General features: G+C 42.0%; 1 protein-coding gene across 7 annotated transcripts in view; it reads left to right on the top strand.

Moving 5' to 3' along the window:
- Window positions 1-22,669, top strand: part of LOC144600206 (protocadherin gamma-A11-like) — a 220,562-nt gene that overhangs the window by 64,285 nt on the left and 133,608 nt on the right. The window contains exon 1 of one of the 7 annotated variants that reach the window (XM_078411697.1): window positions 18,717-21,516. The exons of the other annotated variants lie outside the window; for them this stretch is intronic. Within the exon in view, the coding sequence (XP_078267823.1) occupies window positions 19,072-21,516 (2,445 nt within the window). The 5' untranslated portion in view covers window positions 18,717-19,071. Of the gene's footprint in view, window positions 1-18,716; window positions 21,517-22,669 lie in introns of those variants that run through there. 7 annotated transcript variants of the gene reach the window in all.

A 22,669-nucleotide genomic window follows, 5' to 3' on the forward strand; every position in this document is an offset into this window, starting at 1 on the left:
GTTGCTGCAGCAGCGAGTCAGGCCTACACCTCTAGAAGATCACCCCTTATCGCACGGTAGCGCAGCGGTAGAGTTGCTGCTTTACAGCGAATGCAGCGCCGGAGACTCAGGTTCGATCCTGTCTACGGGTGCTGCACTGTAAGGAGTTTGTACGTTCTCCCCGTGACCTGCGTGGGTTTTCTACGAGATCTTCGGTTTCCTCCCACACTCCAAAGACGTACAGGTATGTAGGTTAATTGGCTGGGTAAATGTAAAAATTGTCCTTAGTGGGTGTAGTAGGATAGTGTTAATGTACGGGGATCGCTGGGCGGCACGGACTTGGAGGGCCGAAAAGGCCTGTTTCCGGCTGTATATATATGATGATGATGATGATGAATAGGGTCTTCGCATGTTCAACCTCTTCCAATAGCTCAGGCCCTCGAATCCTTGCAACATCCTCATTAATCTTCTCTGCACCCTTTCCAGCTGGATAACATCTTTCAATAGACAATAGACAATAGACAATAGGTGCAGGAGGAGGCCATTCGGCCCTTCGAGCCAGCACCGCCATTCAATGTGATCATGGCTGATCATTCTCAATCAGTACCCCGTTCCTGCCTTCTCCCCATACCCCCTGACTCAGCTATCCTTAAGAGCTCAATCCAGCTCTCTCTTGAATGCATTCAGAGAATTGGTCTCCACTGCCTTCTGAGGCAGAGAATTCCACAGATTCACAACTCTCTGACTGAAAAAGTTTTTCCTCATCTCAGTTCTAAATGGCCTACTCCTTATTCTTAAACTGTGGCCCCTTGTTCTGGACTCCCCCAACATTGGGAACATGTTTCCTGCCTCTAACGTGTCCAACCCCTTAATAATCTTATACGTTTCGATAAGATCTCCTCTCATCCTTCTAAATTCTTTTTTTTATTTTTTTTATTTTATTTTTTTTGAAAAGCATATGTACAAATAGAAATAAAAGACACATTTGTTACACAGTTCTTACATAGCTTCAATTTTTAAAATTTTAAAGAGAGAAAATAAAAAATAAAGAAGAAAGGAAAAAAAAAACAAAAACAAAAAAACTATAAACTATTGAGAAGAGAGAATAAGAGGATTAAAAAAAAGATATAACTATAAAAATTAAAGGGAGTAGATCCAGGAGACAATAACCACAGTTGTACATCCAACCCTTAACTCAAGTTTCAACTTTTAATTTAAAATTTTTATTTTAGTCCTGTGCCAAACCCATTTACTTTTCTAAAAATTCAATAAATGGAGACCATATTTTAAAAAATAATTCAGGTTTGTCAATTAAGGCAAATCTTATTTTTTCCAAATGCAGGGTCTCTGTCATTTCCGTAGTCCACATTTTAATTGTGGGGGTTATTGTTTTTTCCCAAAATTTAAGTATTAATTTTTTTGCAGTTATTAGACTGTAATCAAGAAAATGTACCTGACTTGTTGTAAATTTTGTAGTATGTTCTGATAATCCTAATATAATTAATTTTGGATCCATATCCAATTGCTTGTTGATAACTTTAGAAACTATTTTAAAAATCTCCAACCAGAAGTTTTGCATTTTTATACAAGTTACAAAAATATGAGTTAAATTCGCTTCCTGAAATTGACATTTATCACAAATTGGAGAGATACTAGGAAAAATCCTATTTAATTTCGTCTTCGAATAATGTAATCTATGTATTATTTTAAATTGTATTAAGGAATGTCTAGTATTTAATGAACATTGGTGTATATGTTGTAAACTTTCATCCCATATATCTTGCATTATGAGTTGATTCAATTCGTCCTCCCATGCTCGTCTATAAGATTCTGATGACGGAATGTCAGTGTCTAGGAGAGTATTATAAATAAAGGATATTAATTTATTTGAATTATAATGTCGATTCAGGCATACATCAAGTGTTTCTGGACCTCTAAACTTATATTCTTGCATATGCAATTTTACATAGTCTCTAAGTTGTAAATATCTAAAATAATTATTAACATGTAATCCGTACTTCTGCTGTAAATCCTGAAAAGAAAGAAAAGTTCCCTTATGATAAAGATCTCCCACCCTTTTAATTCCATAACTTTTCCATTGAGCAAATCTTCTATCTAAGACAGACGGTTTAAAAGAAGGGTTATTCGCAATAGGAAGGAAAACAGATAATTTACTCAATTTTAAAGTAAGATTTAATTGTTTCCAGGTACGGATAACACTGTGTATGATGGGATTACCTCCATATGTTTTTTTATTTAAATTTATTGGAGCTAAGAGGATCGCACCAATATCAAATGGTAAACAATCCTCTTTCTCATCTTTAACCAATCCGGTTGTTGATCAGAATCATCCAACCAGCAGGTTATATTTTTAATATTAACCGCCCAATAATAAAATAAGAAGTTAGGTAAGGCAATTCCTCCATTAGTTTTAGACTTACATAGATGTCTTTTATTTATTCTATGAGTCTTGTAGTCCCAAATAAAATTAGTAACAATTGAATCAATTAAGAAAAAAAACTTATTTGGAAAATAGATCGGAATTGCTTGAAATAAGTATAGTAGCTGTGGGAGAAAGATCATCTTTATAGCATTACTACGACCAACTAATGATATAGGAAGTGTTTTCCAAAATTGGATATTTCTGTGTAATTTAGTGAGTAAAGGAGGAAAATTTAATTTAAATAAAGAAGTATATTTCCTAGTCACGTAAATTCCAAGATATTTAAACTTTTCATAGGCAATTTTAAAAGGAAATTGTTGAAGTATGGCCGGATTATGCCGGGCCTGCAGTTGGGATGCAGCCACGGCTCACCAGGATGCACTCCAGGCTGTGGCCCTGCTTTCAGTGGCCGACTCCACAGTCGAGGTTCTACATTGCTTCCAATCGCCGGTCCCCTTGCCGGCCCTTGGTCCGACTCCGTGCTCTCTGGTCACGGGGCGGCAAACACTCCGAGTCGTTTCTCGTTGATGCAGCAGCGAGTCAGGCCTACACCTATAGAAGATCACCCCTTATCTTCCTGTGCCAAGGAATAGGGTCCTCGCATGTTCAACCTCTTCCAATAGCTCAGGCCCTCGAATCCTTGCAACATCCTCATTAATCTTCTCTGCACCCTTTCCAGCTGGATAACATCTTTCAATAGACAATAGACAATAGGTGCAGGAGGAGGCCATTCAGCCCATCGAGCCAGCACCGCCATTCAATGTGATCATGGCTGATCATTCTCAATCAGTACCCCGTTCCTGCCTTCTCCCCATACCCCCTGACTCCGCTATCGTTAAGAGCTCAATCCAGCTCTCTCTTGAATGCATTCAGAGAATTGGTCTCCACTGCCTTCTGAGGCAGAGAATTCCACAGATTCACAACTCTCTGACTGAAAAAGTTTTTCCTCATCTCAGTTCTAAATGGCCTACTCCTTATTCTTCAACTGTGGCCCCTTGTTCTGGACTCCCCCAACATTGGGAACATGTTTCCTGCCTCTAACGTGTCCAACCCCTTAATAATCTTATACGTTTCGATAAGATCTCCTCTCATCCTTCTAAATTCCAGTGTATACAAGCCTAGTCACTCCAGTCTTTCAACATATGACAGTCCCGCCATTCCGGGAATTAACCTAGTAAACCTACGCTGCACCCCCTCAATAGCAAGAATATCCTTCCTCAAATTTGGAGACCAAAACTGCACACAGTACTCCAGGTGTGGTCTCACTAGGGCCCTGTACAACTGCAGAAGGACCTCTTTGCTCCTATACTCAACTCTTGTTATGAAGGCCAACATTCCATTGGCTTTCTTCACTGCCTGCTGTACCTGCATGCTTCCTTTCGGTGACTGATGCACTAGGACACCTAGATCTCATTGTACGTCCCCTGTTCCTAACTTGACACCATTCAGATAATACTCTGCCTTCCTATTCTTACCACCAAAGTGGATAACCTCACACTTATCCTATAACGTAGTGCCCCGAACTAAATCTGAATTTACATCCCTACTCTAAATCTGACTTCACCAATGTCTTATACAACTACAACATGGCCTCCCAACCTCTTGGATTGTTTTCTATGTTCTAATCAGATGGAATAAATATTTGCAGCTTCTTCACATTGCTGTCAGTGCAATGCCCTTATGCTTGCATTGCAGTGATATAAGTTTATACGGCTCTCCAAATGCAATCATCAAAACCTTAGCAATAACTTCCCAATTATATAATCCAGGTCTTGCCTAATATAGAAAAGTATCCCAAATGCTACCATAAACAATGTGCATGCACGTGATGGTACCACTAGGGATCTAAGGACATGCAATCAAAGCTACCCTTGTTTATTTATACATCTTAACATTCTCCAATTTATTCAATTTTGCTTGTCCTTTCTAAATTCAACTCCTACATACAATTTCACACTTCATCAGAATGAATGCCATTTTCGGCACATCTGACTAGTCCATTGATATTTTCCTGCAACCTAACCAACAAATAGCTAATTATTTTTGTTACTTCAAAGTTCCTTACACTGCATTGCAAATCATCAATGTTATGAAAAACATTTTTAGCACTGTGCCCTGTGGATTCTCAAAAGAAACACAATGATACTCACCAACAAACACCCATAAGATTTCTGTCACTGACTTTGGTTATCTATATACTAAAGCTCTCGTATGTTTGTTTGTTTGTTCCTGAACTACATTCAAAACGGTACACAATAGAGCGATAATATAGCGCGGCAATTTTAGGCCCACCTTACTCACCATCATCCCTTGGTGCTGATGGAAGAAGTTTCATTAAAATCGGTGTTATATATTTAAAGTTATTCACATTTTAAAGTTTAAATCTATCTCCGAGGGAGGGAGAGGGGTGGAGGGATGGGAGGGAGGATAAGGGGGGTTGAGGGGGATGGAGTGGGGGGGGAAGGGGGAAGGAGAGGGGGAGGGGGAAGGGAGGGGGAGAGGGAGAAAGGGGGAGAGGGGACAGGGGAGGGGGGACAGGGGAGGGGGAGAGGGGGGAGAGGAGAGGGGGGAGGAGAGGGGGGAGAGGAGAGGGTGCTGCGCCAATGTAGGAGAGATTTGGGCCCAACGGGTCCAATTGGTCTAGTTTAACATTAAAATCGGTTGTCCATATGGATCCTGGTCAAGTGCATTTTAATACCAAACAGGCTATAGTAGATATGCAACCTTTATTGACACTCCTTTATCGGCCCTGCAAAATTCAAATGAGCAGGTCAGGCACAATCATCCCTTCACAAAGCTGAGCCAAATGTTTAGTTTAGCTTAGAGATACAGCATGGAAACAGTCCAAGTCCACGTCGACCAGCACTAACACTACCCTGTACACTAGGGACAATTTACAATTTTTTTTTACCAAAGCCAATTAATCTACAAATTTGTACATCTTTGGAGTGTGGGAGGAAACTGGAGAAAATCCAAAGGGTCAAGGGGAGAACGCACAAACTCTTTCCAGATAGCACCCAAAGACAGGATCTCTGGTGCTGTCAGGCTGCAACTCTATCACAGCGCCACCGAGCCGCCGCACGTAATGTCTTTAATGCAGACTTCCAAAAATTTGTTTACTGTGGTTAAAATGATAGGCCTAAAATTGCACTCTTTCTTTCATCCATTAAAAACACAGTACAATGTCACTAGAATTTCAGTTTTTTCAGCGCATTTCAGCGTATTATAAAACGTGCAATACCTCCATTCTTTGCTCCCCATCTTCTTGTAGCAGCAAGGATAAATTTCATCCAGTCTTGTTACTGCAATGCTGAACATCCTGATGTTTCATCTCAGTTTATTTATCCCATTCATTATTTTTCACCGAACCTCTTGCCATACAGAGAACAAAATGCAATGAAATACATACCTATATTTGCATCAGATATTCTATTTTATAATATAAAGGAAGAGGGTGATGAAGGTGCATAAGATGTTTACACCAATCAATCAATAAAATTGAACAGCTAAAGCGTCTGAAGAAGGGTCCCGACCCATAATGCCACCTGTCCATTTACTCCATTGATGGAGGTTGACCCACTGAGTTTCTCTAACACTTTGTATTTTACTCAAGATTCCAGCATCTGCAGTTTCTTGTCTCTTTTGGCAAAATAAATGTTCAAAACACAAATGTAATACAAGACTTTAGCTAAAAGAAGGTGAGAAGAAGATATTTTCTTAATTATGACAGTCAATATAAGATGCACATTTACTGTAGCTTATCTGGTATTAAACCCATCTCCTCTCCTTCTTCCCTCCTCCTTTCTCCCCCCCCCCCCAACCTTTCCCCTATGTCCCTCCTGTATTCCCACCCATTTCTCCTCTCCCCTTCTACCTACAGTTCTTCTCTAGCTTCGTAATTTGCAGTTCTTCATTTATTTTGTCTCAGAGCTACTGTCTTCTCATCTCTGGCCTTTGTCCAACCACCTGCCTATCAACACCCCCCTCGCCTGTATTCATGTTTTACTTGCCTCCTTTATTCTGCCCCTCCTCTCTTCCAGCTTCTTTCCCCCTCCCCCCACCATAATAACTGAAGAAACGTCCTATCCCGAAATGTCACCTATCTATGTTCTCCAGAGATGCTGCCTGACCTACTGAGTTGCTCCAGCACTTTTTAACTTCTTTTTTAAACCAGCATCTGAAGTTCCTCGATTTTACAGGAAGGTATCAGTTAGTTATATGGGGCCTTGGTGGGACCCTCATTTGGAGTAAATAATATATAATTTTATGCATCACTTCTCTGGAAGATGGTACTGGTTTCACAACGGGAAGCACAAATTCACCTGGCTGCTTTTAATCGGCTTTCCACATGAGTAGAAGTTGTTCGGATGATTTAGTTAAAATGTTTAAGATGTTAGATGGATCAATAGAGACAGAATTACTATACAATAGGATTACATCTGACTCTCAGCCTTCCACCTCTTTACCAGCACTCTAAAGGAGTTATACATATTTCAGAGCCATGTTATTTCCAAAAAGCACACATTTTCTTTGCTTTTCATCTTCAGTCCATGCTCTATTATGTTATTAAGTCTGCTTCTGCCATGCTCTCAGGCAGTACAAAACAATTAATGTTACATTAAAAATAACATTTCACATCCATTTCAATTATTTTCAGGCATGTCCTTCGATTACAAAATGCCAGTGGAAACATTTCCTCATTCCCTCCCAACAAAATCCTTTGCACTTTCACATTTTCAATTTCCTTAAAAATAAAAGAAAATCATTCAGCCTATTATGCCAGTTCCCATTCCAATCTCACCCTTATTTTTCTGTGTAGTTATGTGCCCATAAATCCCCCCCATCCGCACTAGGGGTAATTAACAGCAGTCAACTAACCTACCTCCAAAACTACTTCAGGATGTGGGAGAAAAATATACTATCTAGGGGAAACTCATGTGGCCATACGGAGAATGTGCAAACACCACTGAGAGGCCAACATTTAACTTGGGTCTATGGAGATTTGAGCCAGCAACTGTATCTGGATTATTTTACCTGCTATGCTACTGTGATGGCTATTCAGAAAGCATTTCATTGGGATGCATCGCTGCGTGGTTTGGGAACAGCTCCACCCAAAACCGCAAGAAATTGCAGAGTATTGTGGACGCAGTCCAGACCATCACACAAACCAACCTCCTTTCCATTGACTCCATCTACACTTCATGCTGACTCCCAATCGCCTTATTCATTGTATAGCATCAAATTGTCCCATTCGTAATCTCCCACTATCATTAACTTTCCTCATTCATGGTCCCATTTTGAAAAAAATGTCTTAGTAATCTCCAAGATGTTGATAGTCTCTCCAAGTGCGAGAGTTAAAATTTGAATTAAGTTGGAAATGTGCTTACTGAATTATGTTTTGGAGAGGGATATATAACTTACAATAATGAAAAACATTTAATCAACAGAGAGATCCTGATCAGAAACATTTAAAAGTTTTTGTTTTAGTTTATTTTTAGATATACAGCATGCAAACAGCATGGAGTCCACTGTGACCATTGATCAACTGTTGACGTTAGTATCCCATTATGCACCATGGACAATTTACAGAAGTCAATTGACCAAAAACCAGCACAGAGAAATGTGAGGTGCTGCATTTTGGGAAGTCTAACATGGGCATGATCTACACAGTGAATGGTCGGGCTCTGGGGAGTGTTGTAGAGCAGAGGGATCTATGAGTGCAGGTGCATGGTTCCTTGAAGGTGGAGTTGCAGGTAGATAGGGTGGTCAGAAAGGCTTTTGGCACATTGGCCTTCATCAGTCAGAGTATTGAGTATAGAAGTTGTGAGGTCATGTTGCAGTTGTGTAAGACATTGCTGAGGTTGAATTTAGAGTATTGTGTTCGGTTGTGGGCAACGTGTTCTCGGAAAAATGTTGTTAAGCTTGAATGGGTACAGAGGAGGCAAACAAAGATGTTGCCAGGGCGAGAGGGTCTGAGCTATAGGGAGAGGTTGAGTAGGCTGGGACTCTATTCCTTGGAGCGTAGGAGGATGAAGGGTGATCTTATTGAGGTGTACCCGGCAAGGAATAGATTGGGTAGATGCACAGAGGACAGAGGTTTAAGGTGAAGGGGAAAAAATTTCATGGGAACCTAAGTGGTAACTTTTTTACACAAAAGGTGATGGGTGTAAGGAACAAGCTGCCAGAGGACATAGTTGAGGCAGGAACCATCCCAACATTTAACAAATAGTTAAACAGGCACAGGGATAAGACATGTTTCGAGGTAAATGGACCAAATGCAGGCAGGTGGGACTAGTGTAGCTTGGACATGTTAGCTGGTGTGGGCAGGTTGTGCTGAAGGGCCTGTTTCCATACTGTATCACTCTATGATTCTCTGCCTCAATGACCTACAAACCCAAAAGTCTTTGGTATGTGGGAGGAATCTGGCACACCCGGTCAAAGGGAGACGTACAAACTCCACACAGACACCACCCATAGTCAGAATTGAACCCGACTCTGGTGCAGTGAGTCAGCAGCTCTACCATTGCATTGCCCTTTATTGCAGAGACAAAAATCTGTTTGATTTCAGCCTTGACAGAAAAAGAAAATTATCATTCATCTAGACAACTGCCATCCACAATGGCCATGGATTGTTAATTAAAAATTTGTAGATTAAGATCAGCAATTGTTTGTGGGAAAAGTATATCAGGAGATACATATCAAAAATTGGAACATTGGTGTTGAGGTACAGATTAGTCATGGTACGGCGCAGGATGGGTTCAATATCTTTCTGCTGGTTTTTTTTGCTCTTTGTATGCAACTGAACAGTCAGTTATGTCACTTGTGACAGTAAGCAAGTGACTGCATCTGATTTATGAAACTTTGTGGGATTTGGCTTGGCTATATTTGATGATCAAAAGATATGCACATAGCATTCTCTCAGAGGAAATTAAACTGATGGAATAAAATTGAAGACACAGAAGCTTCTGCATGGTCTGTGGAAACAGAATCATTGATAATCTAACTGAACCATTTTTCTTCTATGTCACATTATGCCTGTGCAATGACAAATTCTCCATGTTTTTCCTTCAACTATTTTATTCAATAAATGAAACTATCTCTTCATCTATAAAGATAGATACAAAATGCAGGAGTAACTCAGCAGGTCAGGCAGCATCTCTGGAGAAAAAGGAATTGGTGACGTTTCAGGTCGAGACCCTTCTTCAGAAGGGTCAATAGAGTCTCAACCTTAAACACCACCTACTCCTTTTCTCTAGTGTTTTTCCAGGGAAAACGTACCAACTCCATATAGTCAGGATCAAAGCCAGGTCACTGTAAATTATCCTGTCGATAGGTGGTAAAATAACCAATACGAACCTGATAGATATGTGTAGAGATGTTGACAGGATAAAGGGGCGGGGGGGGGGGGGGGGGGAAGAGATTGGGGATTGGAGATAATTCATTACATTTCTCTAAAAAAGGACACCAAGTGCTGGAGAAACTCAGCAAGTCAGGTAGCATCTCTGGAGAGCATAAATAGATGATGTTTTATGTCAGGCCCCTTCTCTCCTGGACCTTTGGCTGAAATGTGTTTTTATGTACTGAAGTCAATAAATCAGTTTTATACCTCATTTTACCTCACTCAGTAATGGGCGGCACGGTGGCACAGCAGTAGTGTTGCTGCCCTACAGCGCCAGAGACCCAGGTTCGATCCTGAACACGGCTGCTGTCTGTCTGGAGTCTGTACATTCTTCCTGTGACCACATAGGTTTTCTCCAGGTGCTCCCATTTCCTCCCACACTCCAAAGATGAAAAGGTTTGCAGGTTAATTGGCTTCTGCAAAATAAAACAGTCAATTGGACCTAGTCTGTAGGATAGTGCTGGTATATGGGGTGATCGCTGATCGTCGCAGACTCGGTGGTCCGAAGGTTTCCGTGCAGTATCTTTAAAGTATAAAGTCTAAAGAACCACTATAGGCACTATAGTACAACCACGAAACTACAGGACTCCACCAGCTTGGTAAAATAATGGTGCTGCCAATTCAATGTTGGTTATGATCATTGAATTTTTCTACCCAAGCTGTGCTCCTGCTACATACAATGCCTTTGTTTTAAAACTGTTTCTAATTTTGTTTCATTGGGCTGTCTAAATTTATACTGATTAGCTAATTAATTTATTGCATCGTATGGAAGTCGCATTCCCAATCTCGTTGTACCCCTGTACAATGACAATAAAGATATATTGTATTGTATTGTATTGAATGTGGAGAAGCACTGGTTCATCAGCCGAGGGATGGTGGAGGTGGTAATTGGATGCAGGTAACCTTCTCCATATGTGACCTGATGCCAGAAAGCTTATGGAGTCAATGATAAGATTTGGAGTCCATGAGAAGAATTCACGGAGATATTCCCTCATGCCTGGTTACCATTGTGCCCCATCTCACAAGCTGGTGAGTAAGAGCATTGTGATGGAAAAGGCTGGCACATTGCCGTCAGGTATGATTCTATCAGTAGGATTGTGTCTGATTGTCACATTAGTAGTCTGTGGGGGTCTTATTGCATACGGATATGAGCAGACAGTTTTTTTTTGTGTGAGGAATTTTAAACACCTAACTGTTCAGTTTTGGTCAGTATGTTATAGGAAAGACATTGTTAAGCTAGAAAGGGTGAAGAGTAGATTTTCAAAGATGTTGCCAGGACCCGATTGCCTGAGCTGTCGGGAGAAGTTGAGCATGCAAGGACTTTATTCCTTGGAGCGCAGGAGTATGAGGGGTAATCTTATAGAGGTGTATAAAAATATGAGAGGAACAGTTTGAGTAACAGCACAGTCTTTTGCTCAGAGTTGGGGAATCGAGAACCAGAGGACATAGGTTTAAGGTAAAGGGGGCAAGATTTAATAAGAATCTGAGAGGTAACTTTTTTACTCAAAGGGTGCTGGATATATGGAATCAACTGCTAGAGAAGGTAGTTGAGGCAGGTACTATCACAACATTTAAGAGATAATTGGACAGGTAAATAGATAGGACAGATTTAGCGGGTTATGGGCCAAGCGCGGACAGATGGGACTAATGTAGATGGGGCATATTGATCGGCACTGGGCAAGTTGGACCGAAGGGCCTGTTTCCATTCTGAATGACTATGACTAGAAAGGTCTGCTGCTCTTTGAATGAATTATCCAAGCCCAACTATGGTTCCTTCGTACCTGGGTGGTTTTTCTAGTTTTATTCTTTTCAATTGATTAATGTAGCACTGATGACAAAAATGAATTACCTGTTAGCCATTTTAGGAAGCAGTTCAGTGTCAATATATTGTTGTCAGTGTGAAATCAGGTAGAGGCCAGAACAAGTATTGCAGACTTCCACCTCTGAAGGGCAATTGAGGACCTGATCGTTTTTTTTAACCTATCCCTAACCAGTCTGAAGAAGGATCTCAACCCGAAACATCACCCATTCCTTCTCTCCAGAGATGCTGTCTGGCCCGCTGAGTTACTCCAGCTTTTTGTGTCTATCTTAAGTTTTTTTTAAATTACAATCTAGTAGTATTATGATTATCATCAAAAAGGTTAGATTTTTTAAAATCTGCCTTTCAAGTATGAATGTAAATGTTACACTTGCCTTTGTGAGATTTCAACTTACCTTTATGAGTTGGTAAAACAGGGTTCAAGCAGTAATTAAACCATTGTACCCCCCATCATACAGACTGAAAAGACTGATTATCTAAAATTGACAGGTTCTGAACTGAGAATAGAGAACTGAGAAGTCCCAATAATTTCCACTTAGACCAAAAGGTTTAGTGGGAGATATAAGGAACTGCAGATAGAGCATACACTGGAATTGTGAGCAAAATGCAAAATTCTGGAGTAACTCAGCAGACTACCTGACCCTCTGGGTTCCGTCAGTACTTTTGTCGTTTTTGCTAAAATGTGTAGTTCTTGGAATTTAGTTTACTTTGGAGATATAGCATGGAAGCAGGCACTTTGGCCACCGATTTCAACACAGACCACATTAATTTTATGTAATCCTATTTTCTCATCCAGTCCATACACAATAGGGGCAATTTTACAGAAGACACTTAACCTACAAACCTGAACTTCTTTGCGATGCGGGAGGAAACTGCAGCTCTCGGAGGGAATCCACATGGTCCACACAGACAGCACCCATGGTCCAGTTCGAACATGGGGCTCTGGCACTGTAACAAAGCAGTTCTACCAGCTGCTCCATTGTGTCACATTGAATAATAGAGAAGGTGAAAGACAAAATGGACAAATTGGGTGGGTGATGGAGAACTAAAGTTGCAAGCAGTATGTAGAAATAAGGAACTGCAGATGCTGGTTTACAAAGAAAGACACAAAATTATGGAGTAACTCAACAGCTGAGGCAGCATCTCTGGAGAATGTGGATAGGCGATGTTTTGTCAGGATCTGGACCCAGTCTGAAGAAGGGTCCCAACTTGAAACATCACCCATCCATGTTCTCCAGGTATGCTGCCTGACCCAATGAGTTACTCTTGCATTTTGTGTCTTTTAAAAATAGCAGACAATTGGAAAATCAGTGCTTGCCTGGGGTCTGACTGGAAGGATTTTGCAAAATGATCACTGCCTTCCATTTTTGGTTGTTCAAACAGAAATAAGACTACAGCGCAATATACTAAATTGGCAGAAGTACAAATTAATCACTCCTTCTCCTGAAAATACCCAGCAGAAAATAAGAATATGTGGACAATGAAACAGTTAACAGTGTGGGTTATTGAATTGCCACAGAATTTGAAAATTTCAGTGATGTGTGCTGAACAAGTTCAGAATGAAAAGCGGGTGTGGTGCAATGAATCATTGAGAATGTCTGTGATAGAGTGTAAAACAGGAGCAATTACATGACAAAAGTAGAATGCAATAAGAAGAATAGATGATAATGGGATAAGGGAAGAAACAAAAGAAGGACATTGATTGATATAGCAGATTGAATAGAAGGAATAAGCAGGATCTTTTCACCAGTTTTTTTCAAATAGCACAAGGCAGCGTTGAAGTAAACCATGATTACACCAATATCCCCCTTCCGCAGTGTGGGAGCGCTACCTTGTCATCAATTCTATCTCACTAGTACAATTTTGGGAGCACATTCTGTGGCTGCTATTTAAAATAAATCCAAGATAGTATTTTTAAACTCAAATTGTTGAGCTCCATTCTGGATCTGTAGGGCAGTAAAATGTCAACTCAAATTATGAGTAAAACACAAAGTGCTAGAGGAACTCAGTGAGTCTCGAAGCATCTGGGAAGGGAATGGGTAGATGAACTTTTGAGTTGGAACCCTTCTTCAGACAAATAAACTATCCTTCAGTTTACTGGACCCTTCTATAAGAGGTTGAGAGAGGGATCCGAACTGGAGTGGGATAGATAACTAAAATGATAGAAGCAAAGGTTTTGTACCTTGTTGCAAAGTTTATGAATTATGAAGTTTATGAATGGAAACCAGTCACTTAATCTACATTGTATTTGAAGAAAAAAAGAGAACACATCGGTTTAAAGTGAGACGGGGAAAGATTTAGTGGGAATCTAAGAGGGAACTTTTTTTACACAATGGTGGTAGGTATATGGAATGAGCTGCTGGAGGAGGTAGTTGAGGCATTGGGCAGGTACATGGATAGGATAGGTTTGGATCACTACGGGCCAAAAACAGGCAGATAGGAATAGTGTACATGGGGCATGTTGGTCAGCGTGGGCAAGTTGGGCCGAAGGGCTTGTTTCTATGCTGTATGACTCTATAAAAACTCCCCAAAATTCATAGAATCCCTGTTCCATAACAGCTCAGAGTGGTTTTAGAGCACATGGACCATGATTGAGAATGAGACCTAGTGATCCACCTATCCCATCAGTCACCACCTTCTTCATCTGTGGAATTGTCTGCAGATTTCACACTGGCTTCACATCCACCTCAGAGCCTGAACAAAGTTACCCACACTTTTTAGCGGCTACCCGAAGAGGAGGATTTGGTCTCCCAAATCATTGCAGTAAACTAAAGTGAAAGAATAAAAATATTACAGATTTATCTCGAAATACTGTTTGCGGATCTGCACTGTAGAAGAAAAGTAAAATGGCAGATGGTGCATTTCCCTTTGCTTGTAGCTATTCTGGAGTAGAGTTTTATTGCGCGAGGAAATAATTTGGAGATACAGCACAATATCAAGGATGGAATAGATCCGTTGAATGGAAGATCAAGGCAGAAATGATCACAGATAAACTATTGACTATCAAGGTGAAAGGAAACGAAGAGGATGACAAGGGGAATTTTATTATAAACTAGAACAAGTGGACCCGTTGCGTCCAAACCTCTCCTGCAGTGGTGCAGTACCCCCTTCACCCTCCCCCTCTTCTTCACCCCTCCCCTTCCCTCCCGCCACAGCCTCCCTCCCTCCCCCCCCACGCGCTCCTCCCCACCCCCCTCGGCCCAACTGTGGAGTCGTTGCCAGGCGGGGAGTGCCCCCGTGGCCGCGTGCCAGCAAGGGGGGAGAGGGGAAAAGCAATGACGTCGGCCCCGTTTCTCCTGCAGAGCCGAAGAGTCTCTGCAGGGGGGACGGTGGCGACACCATGGACCCGTTGATGGGTTGGGAGCATCTCCCGGGGCCGTGGGTGGACGAGAGTGGACAGGGAGAAGGCACTGACCTCGGCCGCATTTCTCCTGCTGCGATCGGCAGGGACGGCCAACTTGTTGGACCCTGTGCCACAGCCTCTGCGGCGCGCTGCAGTATGGGAGGAAGGTCAGGCATGGGGCACACCGGGATGGACGCCGGTCCTCCCGATGGTCCTCTGGGGGAGGGGGGACGGGACGGATTTATTAAAGTATATAAGGTAAATTGTTTTTAAAAATTAACAAAAGTGGGTTTATTCACACCAGAGGGGAATGGTGAGTAGGGTGGGCCTAAAATTGTGGTGCTATTGTGTACCGTTTTGGCTGTGTAGAGGGCATGGTACACACATACACACAAACAAATCGAGAGTTTTAGTAGTATATATAGATAAACAAACTGCATTTATTGAAATCTGAAACATATTGAGATATTACTGGAAACAGCATCTTGGAAACTGAGTCAACATTTCAAGTCGCAGTGCTTGATCAGAATTTATTATAGTTCTGGCTGGGAAATTGATTAAAACAGACATGGAATGGATGTGACAAGACTAAGTGAACCAAAGGAGAATCCTTGAAGATATGGTAAATCATATCAGTGAGTCAGCACAGTGGCGAAGTGGTAGAGTTGGTGCCTTACAGTACCAGAGGCCTGGGTTTGATCCTGACCACGAGTGCTGTCTATAGAGAGTAAGAATGTTCCCCCTGTGATCACGTGGGTTTTCCCTCGATGCTCTGGTTTCCTCCCACACTCCAAAGATATACAGGTTTGTAGGTTAAATGGCTTCTGTTAGTCGCCCCTAGTGTGTAGGATAGTGCTGGTGTGCAGGGATTACTGGTCGGTGCTGACTCGGTGGACCGAAGGGCCTACGTACATGCTGTATCTCCAAACTAAATTAAGAAGGAGACACATATAACTGCAGATGTTGGTTTACAAACAAAACAGAGTGCGAGGGTAAAGCTTCTGTCCCATTTAGGCGATCTTTTTGGCGACTGCCGGCCACTGTCAAAGTCGTAGTAGATCGCCAAACTTTTCTTTTACCCGACGACAATGACCACGACAATGCCGAGTCAGGTCGAGATTAGAGCGTCTTCTGAAACATCTCGAAAATTCACACGCTGTCAATGCTTCTCCGGCGTTCTAGTTTTCGCTGAAATCACTGACAAGTCGGCAAGTACATGAGAGTTTTGAACTATAACACCTTGCATGGAGATGCATATCTGGTTTCTGGGTTGAATATCTGGGTTTGGAGCCCACTTTAAATGTAATGGCTGAGGCCAAAAACATCGCGAAAATTCCCACGCTTACCTGACTGTCAAAGTGTCGCCTCCAATCTACCTGTCAAATGTCCTGACGGTAAATAAATTGGTTAAACACAAGCATTTTATGGTATTTTGAAATGACTTTACTTATTTTAATATTATGTGCTTCTAAATGCATCTTAAGACAACCTATCAAACCTGGGGACAGCATGCGACAGCGCCCGTAATAAGCTACGATGCCTGGCAAGAAGCCAGCTGTCGCCGAGAGATTTCAAACCATTTGATTTCTCGGCGACGTGCCGAGATCCACTACGATCTTTGGAAGACTCCTCACGATCATGCCCGTGACACCCCGGCGAACTGTCGGCAATAGCCTAGTCGCCGGCAGTCGCCTTAAAATCGCCTAAGTGGGACAGGCTCTTTTACTCAGTCAGTACGACTAAAGAAAGTGGATAGGTGATGTTTTGGATTGGGACTTCTCTGATTAGTGTGAAGGAGGTTCCAGACCTGGCACATTGCTTATCCATGTTCTCCAAAGATACTAACTGACCCACTGAGTTACTCCAGCACTTTGTATGTTTTCTGGGTCAGGCAGCGTCTCCAGAGGCGCTGGATTTCATACTGATTGTAGTAGGAGGAAGAATGCTCCTTACCTCCTTTCTCAAGGTATGTCCTTTTAGTCTGAGGCTGTTCCCTCTGGTCCTAGATTTTCCCACTACTAAAAAGTTCCAGTCCACATCCAAAAAAGAGACAAAAGTGTGTAAGATAAGGAGTGAAGTCTAGTGAAACGTGAAGCCAAAGGATGGGATGTAAATGTGTTCCTGAAACATATCAGAAGCACTGGTATAGATGATACAACAGAACAGTTTCAACAGAGAGATGGGAAATGGTATTTGTCTTGGTTTTGGTTTATAATTGTCATGTGTGTCGAGAATCTGTAAGGGAGTACCTACAGGGAACGGATTGAGAAAATGTAGCTGACAAGAGTCATACACAAACAATTAACATTAAATGGTGGAGGGAGTAATATTAAAGGTAGATAGACACAAAATGCAGGAGTAACTCAGGCAGCATCTCTGGAGAAAAGGACCAGGTGACGTTTTGGCTCGGAATCTTTCTTCAGACTTAAAGTTAAAGGAAACAGCTTGTTGGGTTTGAAAGATCTGAAGGATTCAATAATATTCAAACATAAAAAGCAGTGCAACGTATGGCTACATGCACCCAGTAGTCTACTTTCTGTAGACATTCAATACGATCATTGCTCTTTATTCCCAAATATTCTGTTTACTCCTCTGGTATCAAAACAAATCTATTAATCTCAGCCTTGAGCAAACTCAGTGGCTGAGGTTCTTATTGATATGTTAGTTCTACAGTTTTACCAGTAATTAGTTGAACATCTGTTTATTGTGTATGAAGGAATCAACAAGCTGATTTGTAAACAAAGTATGCAATAGCATTATTGTTTGCAGCGTTCCCTCTTGTTCCCATTTAAAATGATCAAAATTAAATTGGCACGTGATGTGTGTTACTGTGCTCAATGTGGCAATTTAATTTACTCAATGGGGATTACTGAAACCTGACCAGCCTGTTAAACTGTGCCACTCACAGATTTACACATCTACATTCATTATCGCTGGGAACTCATTGTCTGAATCCGGCACTGACAAAAAGGCTACCTTAAAAGCTACGTGCACGAAACACTTAATTTGATTGAATACAGCACTGCATGGAAGTGACACCATCGTTAACAGCACACATATTAAAATTGGGCTCCTTGCTGGCAAAGTCCCATTAACTTCTTGTCCTTGCTGTTGACTGTGCCTGAAATATTAAACGAGCAGTGTTGATGAACTGTGAATTTCCTTTCATTTACCAAGAATCCTCGTTAACCATTTAAAGATCAGCAGCAAAATGGTTCCCATTATTTTTGAAATAGCGGTCGTGCCATTGGGGCAGCTCCGTCCGCACTAGAACTAACCAACCAACCCTACCGTAAACTGCAGTGACCTTAGTTATATAAAATATGAGTCAATGCACGTAGCCACATCGAAAGCCATGCAACGTGAAGTGGGTACCATTTTCTTTGGAGAAAATCAATGGTTCCAGTTACTTTACAAAAATACGAAAGTTTGTAAAACACATGGAACAGTTAAACTTTCGGATCGTTATATTAAGTAGTGCAAGAAATAGAGCTGGCTGGAAGAATGATCCACTCACAATAACGTTTTGGAGATGTGATCCTTCTCCATTGTTATTCGGGGACTGGCGAACAACAGTTGCAGAAACGATTATCAGTGGAAATTAAATGGGACTTTTTGCAACATTTTAAACGGCACAGTGATGCGGAATGCTGTAGAATTTCAGTGCGGGACGTGCACGCACTCAAAAGACACATTTTACCATTCTGAAAATGCTTGCCAAATGACAACTTCCTTCTGCACTGTTGACGCAACCAGCTTGAGGGACGGCACCGTGCAATTATTGGCTGAGACTCTTTGTGTCGCTGTGTACCAATGAGGCACCCAGACATTGCCACAAATCCATCCCTCCTCCCCTAACACCGCGCAAGGCGAAGAACCGGAAAGAAAGAAAAAGCAGTGATTTAATGTTTACATTCGCCTCTAACAGCCATGTTTTCCCACACAATCTTTCTCAACTACTAGAAGAGGATATCAACTATTTTTCAGGAGATTTATTTTCGGCGTTAGGCTGCATACAGGTGGTTGCAGCGATCTCTCCGTTTGGAATCACACAGCACTCCGAATGCAAGGACTAATTCGGACAGAGAATGCTAACGTGGTGTTTCATTTTCCTGCTTTGTGTCTGCAAAGATGTCTCTGGACAGATCCGTTATTCAATTCTTGAAGAGTTGGAGCGAGGGGCCTTTGTTGGGAATGTCGCCAAGGATTTATACTTAGACGTGAAGGATTTAGCTAATCGCAAACCGCGGATAATATCCGAGGCAAGTGAGCGGTATTTTAAGGTAAATTTAGATAACGGTGATCTGTGTGTGAATATTAAGATAGATAGAGAGAAACTCTGTGGTCAGAACAGTAAATGCGTTCTGAGTAATGAAATTATGCTTGATAACCCCGTGGAGTTGTACAGCGCTGAAGTCGAGATATTGGATATAAATGATAATGCCCCCAGATTCTCGAATGAGGAGCTACGTTTGGAGATCGTGGAATCAGTGGCGCCGGGTACGAGCTTCTTGCTCCCGAGCGCGCACGATTCCGACGTGGGCATTAACTCCATCAGCACTTACCACCTCAACTCCAATCAACATTTCGCCTTAGAAGTCAAAAACAGCAGCGACGGCAGTATAACTGCAGTTCTGGTGCTGACTAAGTCTTTGGACAGGGAGGAACAAGCAACCCATCGATTACTTCTGACAGCCATTGACGGCGGGACACCAGCGAGATCAGGCACCGCGAAAATCATCATCAATGTCCTTGATGTCGACGACAATTGGCCGGTGTTCGACCAGGCCATCTACAAGGTGAAGTTACTAGAAAACGTCCCGGTCGGTACGGTGGTCATCAAACTCAACGCCACTGACTTGGACGAAGGTCCCAATGGCGACATCAACTATTCATTTAGTAGCAGCACCCCGGCTCGAGTACGTGATCTCTTTAGCCTGGGGGCCAAGACGGGAGAGATGAGAATAAAAGGAAGGTTGGACTTTGAGGAAAACAGCTTTTACGAGATTAACATAGAAGCCAAGGACAGTGTTCACTTCTCACTTTGCAAAGTTATCGTGGAGATCAGTGACGTGAATGACAACTCACCCGAGTTAACGCTGATGTCGGTGACAAACCCCATTCAGGAGGATGAGCCAATTGCGACTTTCGTCGCCCTGATGCGAGTAACGGACCGAGATTCCGCAGAGAACGGGCAGACCCAGTGTCACATTTCGAAAGGCCTACCATTTAATCTTAAAACATCTAAGAAAAACACCTACACGCTCCTCACCAGCCGCACACTGGACCGCGAGGTGGCAACTCATTATACGGTTGACATAGTGTGCACTGATACAGGGACTCCTCCGCTCTCCACTAATAAAACCATCCTTATTCATATATCCGATGTTAACGATAATCCACCAAGTTTTACCCAGGTTTCGTACACAGTCTATGTGCCAGAGAACAGTCCCGCTGGTTCTTCCATCGGTTCCGTCTCCGCTTTCGACCCGGATCAGTATAAAAATTCGTATGTGACCTATTCGATCCTCAACAGCCAAATATATAACGTGCCTGTCTCCGCCTATGTTTCAATTAACTCAGACACCGGAGTGATCTATTCCCAACGCTCTTTTGACTACGAGGAAGTTAAGAACTTCCAGGTCCAAGTCCAAGCCCGGGACTCTGGGTCTCCAGTACTTGATAGCAATGTGACTGTGAACGTAATTATCCTGGACCAGAACGACAACGCACCCCAAGTCATAGCTCCGATGACAAAAAACAATTCTGAAATAAGGTTACCTCGCTTTGCTGACCCGGGTTACCTCGTGACCAAAGTGATGGCTGTAGACCCTGATTCCGGCCAGAACGCTCGGCTGTCCTATCAGTTGCTTCGAGCTACGGATTCAAGTCTATTTACCGTGGCACCCGGTTCAGGGGAAATCAGGACCGCCCGCCCTTTGGCGGAAAAGGATGATTACATTCAAAAACTAGTGGTTGCAGTGAAAGACAATGGTCACCCACCCCTCTCCACCACCGTCACCATCAATCTATTGATCATCGACGATGATGGGGAAGTTCTAAGAGACCACACTACACAGTCCCAGGACATCCGCCACGGTTCCAATTTAGCTTTTTATTTAATCATCACTTTGGCGTCGACCTCCTCCATTCTTCTCGTGGTCCTGATTGTCCTGATTGTGACTATGTGCCACTCTGATAGAAGTCGATCTTCCTGCTGTAAATCATCCCCTTCCTGCTGCAACTTAAGACGTTGGGATAGGAGAGACACCTACCCAAATTCCCATGTTTATCTTCAAACTGCACCTGATTACAAAGGAAGTCCTCACTTTGTTGAATTAGTTGGGAATGGGTCTCTCTCTCGAACGTACTCTTATAAAGTCCATCCAAATCAGTTATCAAATAAGAATGATTTCCTCTTTTTAGCCCCATATAATGCAGCAACTTTGCAAAATGATACTGGAAACACTGACACACTTCTGGCAGAATGGAGAAGAGAGCTAACCGGTGAATGGAAAAATCTACCATGTGAGGTGAGTGGGAGAAATATGGTCTATTACTTCTAGCTTCCTGTGTCAGTTTCAATGAAAACCTTACCAGAATCATCTCGGACCTGTTCAAAGTTCACAAGGGTAAGCAAAATGATAGGCAGACATAATAGAACATAGAAGTGTACAGAAACAAGGAAAGCATATGCTGGTTTACAAAGAAGGAACCAAAGTACTGCAGTAAGTCAGCCAGTCAGGCAGTGTCCCTGGAGACCATGTTCCCCTGCAATCATTCTGAATAAAGTTCCTGACCCCAACTGTCACCTATCTATGATCTCCAGGGGTGCTGCCTTAAATGCTGAGTTCCTCCAGTATTTTGTGCCTTTCCATATTGTCCAGAGATGCTGCCTGACTCGGTGAATTATTCAAGCACTTTGTGTCCTATAGAAAAGTACAGCAAAGGAGCAGACCCTTTGATCCATAATGTCTGTGACAGACATCATGCCAAGATAAACCATTCTCATCAACCTGCACATGATCCATATTCCTCCATTCCCCGCATATCCATGTGCCTTTCTAAAAGCCTCTGAAACACAAGTTGAATGCAACTTTGATTTAAATGGAGGACCATACTTGTCATTCCTTGCTTGGTGCAAAATTGGACTGTAAGTTGAACGCCAAGAAAACTTTGATTCAAAAGTAAGAGCTTACTTGTTATTCTTTGCCTAATGCTCAATTCACATTGCACTAAAACTACAATGGTAACATTGGTGTGAAGATATTTTATACCAAGACTATTTTTCCAGTTTGGATGTACTCTGGGACATTCATTGATCAAACTGTCCGAGAGTTTGGCCATTTTGCTACTTACTTTCCAAGCTACTTGTTTGTATAAGATAAACCAAAAATGAAAACTGTGTCACTGAAATATTAAACCTTCCTTCTAGCACGACAAGTAAGGAGGAGGCATCATGATTTAATTCCTAAATTCCAAATTATTATATCCTAATGAAGATTAAAATAGTTATGGAGTAAAGACGAAAATAAATATGATGAAATAGTTCAAATTGTGGTTGGCCCAAAAATTTTCCTAATGCTCTTTATCTTTGTGATTCCTACAAGCGAGATCCAACATGGATCTATATAATTTGAGAACCCCTAGAGAATTTCAATGGTTCAATGGTACGTTATTGCCACA

Source organism: Rhinoraja longicauda, chromosome 14 (genome assembly GCF_053455715.1).
Source record: "Rhinoraja longicauda isolate Sanriku21f chromosome 14, sRhiLon1.1, whole genome shotgun sequence".
NCBI lineage: Eukaryota > Metazoa > Chordata > Chondrichthyes > Rajiformes > Arhynchobatidae > Rhinoraja > Rhinoraja longicauda.